The sequence below is a fragment of the Hibiscus syriacus genome, unplaced genomic scaffold, assembly GCF_006381635.1.
Source record: "Hibiscus syriacus cultivar Baekdansim isolate YM2019G1 unplaced genomic scaffold, ASM638163v2 tig00110503_pilon, whole genome shotgun sequence".
Classification (NCBI taxonomy): Eukaryota; Viridiplantae; Streptophyta; class Magnoliopsida; order Malvales; family Malvaceae; genus Hibiscus; species Hibiscus syriacus.
The window spans coordinates 2055184-2061593 of record NW_024062764.1 but is presented as its reverse complement, the minus strand read 5'-3'; the positions used below and the strand labels follow the sequence as shown (position 1 = coordinate 2061593).

Below are 6410 nucleotides of genomic sequence, written 5' to 3'. Positions count from 1 at the left end.
CAATGACCTATTTTACTAAGGATAAGGAAATGAAGAGTTCGAATGAAGAGAGCCCTTTCCACTTTATTTTTTCATGGCAAAGTCATCGGGAGTTTTCAAAGCTTCTCAAGTGTACATGGGTGGTGAATGAAGATGTTGAGTTAAATTTAATGAATTTGAAATGCAAGCTAGATGAGTGGAATAAGTTAATCTTTGGCTCGATTGGAAAATGTAAATACGAGATTTTGGCTCATTTAAGAGGAATTAAGAAAGCTTTGATGCATAGACACTCTGATTTCTTGTCTGATTTAGAGGTCCAGATAAAGAGGGAATTAGAGATTGTGCTAAGCCAAGAGGAAAGTCTATGGATACAAAAATGCAGATGCAACTGGATGGTGCATGGGAATCGGAACACGAAATTCTTCCATGCTACTGCCTAATTGCGGTGTCAAAATATGATTGAGACTTAAATTGAAGGATGGATTGCCGCATATGGACCAAGAGGATCTTAGAAAGGATGCGATTTGATTTTATTCTTCTCTGTTTTCTAGCCAAAGCTCGTGTGGTTTTAATTATCATTTAAGAGGTCGGTATCCAGAACCCCAAGGAGATGTGATGGGTGTTTTAGCGGATCCAGTTTTTTATGAAGAAATTCGAAACACTGTTTGTTATGAATCCATCTAAATCTCCGGGGGTGGATGATTTTCATGCGTATTTCTTTCAAAGAAATTGGGAGGTGGTTGGAGATGGTGTTTGGTCAGTTCCAGTCAATAACCTTGATACTGTGTTATATAAGACTGTAATGAAGGTGACTGTGAATCATTTTAAAGCCTTTATATTGGATTAGGTGTCAGATAACCAAACTAGTTTTGTTCTTGGTAGAAGTATCGTAGATAACGTTATTATAGCTCAGGAGATTATGCATTCAATGCGACACAAAAAAGGAAAAAATGGGGTGAATGGCAATTAAAATTGATCTTGAAAAAGCTTACGACCGTTTGGAATGAAACTTTATTGAAGACACTTTGAGTGACATTGGTTGTCCTAAAGGTATTTGACAATTGATAGCGAGTTGTGTTTCAAAGGTTTCAACTCAAGTTCTTTGGAATGGTTCAAAGACCGAAAGTTTTAAACCAACTACAGAAGTTCGGAAAGGAGATCCGTTGTCACGTTATCTATTTTTCCTTTGTATGGAGAGGTTGGTTCATACAATTCAAGAGGCAGTTAATGATGGTAAGTGGAAGCCTATTCAACTAAATAAGAAAGGCTCGATGATTTCTTATCTATTTTTTGCGGACGACTTTGTCTTGTTCGCAGAGGCCTCTATAACTCAATTCTCAGTTATTCAACAGATTTTACTAGATTTTTGCAAATATTCTAGACAAAAGGTAGGTCTTGTAAAAACAAGCATCTTCTTTTCAAATAATGAACAGTTGATTACCAGGACTAATATTAGTAACATGTTCCAATTTTCCCCTGTTGATAATTTGGGGAGATATCTTGGTGTTCCACTCCACCAGCGTGTTACATATGGAACATATAATTATTTGGTTCAGAAAGTCAGGGATAGATTGTCGGGTAGACGTGCAAAGACTTTATCTCTAGCAGGGAGAATTGTTATGGTTAAATCTGTGTTGTTCTCGCTTCCTTCATATGTGATGCAAACTTGTTATTTACCAAAAAAACAATATACTATAATATAGAGCAATTAATTCGTAATTTCATTTGGGGGCACTCAAATAAAAATCGTGGTATTAATTTGTTGTGTTGGGATGATGTTTGTCAATCAATGGATGAAGGTGGTTTTGAGATTAAGCGGATTCACGACCAAAACACAGCTTTTCTCATGAAATTGCGATATACATTGATAGCCAAAATCAACTATGGAGTCGGGTTGTCAGAGGAAAATATAAAGTGCTCGATTAAGTACAAAGGGACAAACAGATTGGTTTATTCCTGAGTTTATTACACTTGTCTTGGTATGGACGCTAGGTAATGGTCAATCTGTCGACTTTTGGAGAGACTCATGGCTCCGGCAGTTGGGTCCTTCGGAAAATGTTTGTTTGGATAATCAGCATAGTAAGTAGGACAATACACCTATTGCTTCGATGGCTTCTACACAAGGAGAATGGTAGTGGGCGGAACTTAACCCAAGGCTACCAAATTATGTCTAGTTGCAACTCGCGATTGTTAAACCTTCAAACCCAAATGGAGGTGAAGATCGGCCGGGATGGGTATGAGATAACAGAAGGCAATTCTTGGTCTCCAGTGCATATCGTACTCAACAGCCAAATGTAATAAACTCGGGAGATTTGATTTGGAAGGTCATAAACTGTTTTAAGGGGTCCCTCCGAGTTCGATTTCTGATGTGGCTTATATGTAAAGGAAAGCTGATGACTATTGAGGAATGAATTCGACGTCATACGACAGATGATGAAAGCTGCGGAATATTGTTCAATAAACATTAAATGTTCGTTTTAGTGGGATAATAAAAGGTCAAGAGTTTTTCTTGCTGAAAGGCCAAGGGTTGATACAGGAGATAGTGATCTTTTATGGTTTTTAATAGAATTTATTATTTTTCTGTTTTTGGAAGAGTAGTACCTAGTGTCTATATAAAGACCATGTTGATTTCATTTGAAAATAACTCAAATGAATACAAAAGTTAAAGCATTTTGAGCTCCTATTTCTCTCCACAGTAATGTTCAAATATGCTTCAAAAAGTTAAATATTTCAAGTGGGTTCTATTAGAGAGAGTTGAAAATCACTTGGAAACAATACAACATTTGTGGGTTAATTTGATTTATGTTTTACAAATTGGCTTCAAAACCAATGGCAAATGTGACGGGTCAAATGTCACTACCACGACTAACGAATGTGAACTCCGAGAACTGGAGCATTCAAATGAAAGCTCTTCTCAAATCTCAAGATGCATTGGAGGTGGTCGAAGAAGGATTTGAAGAACCAAAAACTACCACGGGATATATGGCGGCTCAAAACAAGGTGTTAAAAGAGGCACGATCGAATGATAAGGCGACAGTATACATGTTGTTCTGAGTCGTTGACGAGTCAGGCTTTGAGAAGATTGCTGGTGCAGTTACTCCAAAAGAAGCGTAGAAAATTTTAGGATAAGTTTTTAAAGGAGCCGACCGAGTCAAGAAAGTTCCTCTCCAAACTCTTCATGGTGAGTTGGAGAGCATGAAGATGAAGGAGTCGAAAAGTGTATCCTACTACATCACGTGTGTACAAGTCATGGTAAACCAACTCATTCGTAATGGCGAAGCGTTAACCGATGCACGATTTGTGGAGAAGATTTTGAGATCATTAATCGATAATTTTAAGAATGCTGTCTGGGCTATAGAAGAGTCAAAGGACCTTGTGACGCTCACAGTCGATGAGCTTGCCGATTCTCTCGAGGTACACGAACAACGTAAGAAGAAAGAGAAGGAGGAGATACTCGAGCAAGAACTTCAAATAAGGCGTCAATCAAAGATGAAAAGGTAATCTATTCTCAAAATTTTTGAGGTAGAGGACGTGGACTAGAAGGTTGTGCAAATGGTCGCGGTGGTCAAGGTGGCAGTCATGATTGGTACTGTAAGGAGAAGGGATAGGCAAGCCTACCAAATTGGCATGGAAGAGGGTGCGATTAATGAAGAGGTGACTGGTCAATCTATTCCAACATTGAGTGCTACAAGTGTTACAAGTATGGTTACTACTCGAAGGATTGAAACTCCGAAAATTGTTATAACTGTGGTAAAGTGGGGCATTTTGCAAAAGATTGTCGAGCCAATAAAAAGGTGGAAGAAACAACCAACCTAGCCTTAGAAGATGAAGCAAATAAAGGTTTTCTCTTGATGGCTCAAAATGAAGTCAACATCAACAATAACACTTTGTGGTACCTCGACTTGGACGCAAGCAACCGTATGTACGGTCACGAGTACCTATTCAAAGAGATGCAAAAGATTGATGATGGTTATGTGTCGTTTGGAGATGCATCAAAAGTTGAGGTTAAAGGCTGAGGTACGATTTGCTACTTACAAAAGGATGGCTTGATAGGGTCAATCCAAGATGTTTATTACATACCAGACCTCAATACCAACATTTGAAGTATGGGGCAACTCGCGGAGAAAGGTTAATCGGTACTCTTGAAAGACTGGGTATTTCACTTGAAGAACAAGTAGGGCGTCTAGTTACTCAAGTCGAGATGGGCAGAAATTGGATGTACAAAATAAATTTGAGAAGCGTACAAGCAAAATGTTGTCGAGTCAACGTAGAAGACAAGGCATCCCTGTGGAATCTCCACTTTGGTCACTTATATCATGGTGGTCTAAAAGAGTTAATAAAGAAGAACATGGCGCATCGGCTGCCAGATATGGATTATGAGGGAAAATTTTGTGAAGAATGCGTGCTTGGAAAGTAATCAATAACCTCGCTTCAAATAAAGGAAGAATATCGAGCTAAGCATCATGTCGATTTGATTCATACCGACATATACGAACCAATCATCCTCGAATCTTTTAGTATTAAAAAGTATTTCATTTTCTTTATCGATGATTTCTCACGAAAAACTTGGGTTCATTTTCTGAAAGAAAAATCTGAGGCATTTAAGGTGTTAAAAAAGTTCAATGTAATGGTGGAGAAGGCAACTGGTAGACACATCAAAGCCATACGATCTGATAGAGGTGGAAAGTATACTTCGAAGGCTTTCATGGAGTATTGTGAGGAGCAAGGCATAAGGAGATTTCTAACCACACCATACTCTCCTCAACAAAATGGTTTGACCGATAGGAAGAACCAGACCATTCTTGACATGGCTTGATCAATGCTCAAGTGCAAGAAGATGCCGAAGAAATTCTGGGTAGAAGTCGTGCAATGTGTCATCTATGTACAAAATCGATGTCCACATATGACGTTAGATATTCAAACACCACAAGGGGATGGAGCAGACAAAATTCGACAGTTTCTCATCTCAAAGTAATTTGTAGTGTTGCTTATACACATATACAGTATCAACAAAGAATGAAGCTCGAAGATAAAATCAAAAGGTATATTTTTATTAGGTATGATGAGAAGACAAAAGGTTACAAGCTACTCGATCCAATAAGCAAGAAGGTGATGGTGAGTCGTGATGTGCGAGTAAACGAAGTAAGTGAGTAGGACTGAAACAATTCGACAGAGGCTATCATCGAAGTTGTAGAATCATTAGTCACTGTACTAACAAGCATACCAACAAACTCTGAAACTATTGATGATGAAGATGAACCATGATAACCCAAAATGTGAAGTTTACAATATTTGTATGAATCGACAAATGAAGTACACATTGTATGTCTTTTGGCAGATGCTGAAAATATCAACTTTAAAGAGGTGTTGCAAGATAAGAAATAGAAAACTGCCATTAACTAGGAGATTAAGGCGACTGACCGCAACAACATATGGGAGCTAGCAGAATTATCAAAAGGAAGTCAGCCTATTGGTGTGAATTGGGTGCTCAAGAAAAAAATTAACGGTACAAGGCGAGACTTGTTGTGAAGGGATATGAGAAAAAGGTAAGAATCGGCTATGACGAGGTGTTTGCTTCTGTTGCAAGAATAGAGGCAATTCGAGTACTCGTTTTACAAGCTTCTCAATTCAAGTGGTTGACATTTCAAATGGATGTGAAGTTTGCATTCTTGAATGGTGTGCTCGAAGAAAATGTCTACATCGAACAACCACCCGGGTACATGAAAGTCGGAGAATAAAAGAAAGTGTTAAAATTGAAAAGGTTCTTTACTGGTTGAAGCAAGAACCACGTGCATGGAATATACGTAACGATACATATTAAAAGGAGAACAGGTTCAAGCAATGTCCTTAAGAGCATGCCCTTTATGTAAAGAAGAATGGTGGAAATGTGTTATTTATTGCTCTTTATGTCGATGGCCTCATTTTTATGGGTAACAATGATGAGATGATAGAAGAGTTTAAGGGCACAATGACACAATAATTTGATATGACAAATTTGGGCTTAATGAAGTTTTTTCTTAGTTTGGAGGTTATAAAGTAGAGACGGGTATTTTTGTATCATAAGAGACATATGCAAAAGGATATTTTGAAGAAGTACAAGATGGAAAATTGCAACTTGGTATCAACACCAATGGAACCGGGTGCAAAATTCTCGAAGTTTGATGAAGGGGAACGTGTCGATGTGAGTAGATATCAGAGTTTGGTTAGGAAGCCTTCTCTATCTCACATTCACAAGGTTGGATATTTCCTTAAGTGTCGCCATTGTAAGTTAGTTCATGGAGGAGTCAATTTATTCACATTGGAAGGCATTGAAGCGAATCCTATGGTACATCCAAGGAACAGTGTCACTCAGGTTATTCTACTCGAAAGCATATGATTACAAATTGGTTGGGTATTCCGACAGCGATTGGTGTGGATACATAGACAATCTG

The 6410-nt window shown here is 38.2% G+C and overlaps 1 protein-coding gene across 1 annotated transcript; it reads left to right on the top strand.

Annotated features, from left to right (window-relative positions):
- The first annotated feature begins 649 nt into the window (after positions 1-649).
- Positions 650-2277, top strand: LOC120129683. Its single transcript, XM_039147132.1, has 4 exons — positions 650-787; positions 1065-1212; positions 1297-1367; positions 1972-2277. The coding sequence occupies exons 1-4, from the start codon at positions 650-652 to the stop codon at positions 2275-2277; spliced, it is 663 nt and encodes a 220-aa protein (XP_039003063.1).
- The last annotated feature ends 4133 nt before the right edge of the window (positions 2278-6410 follow it).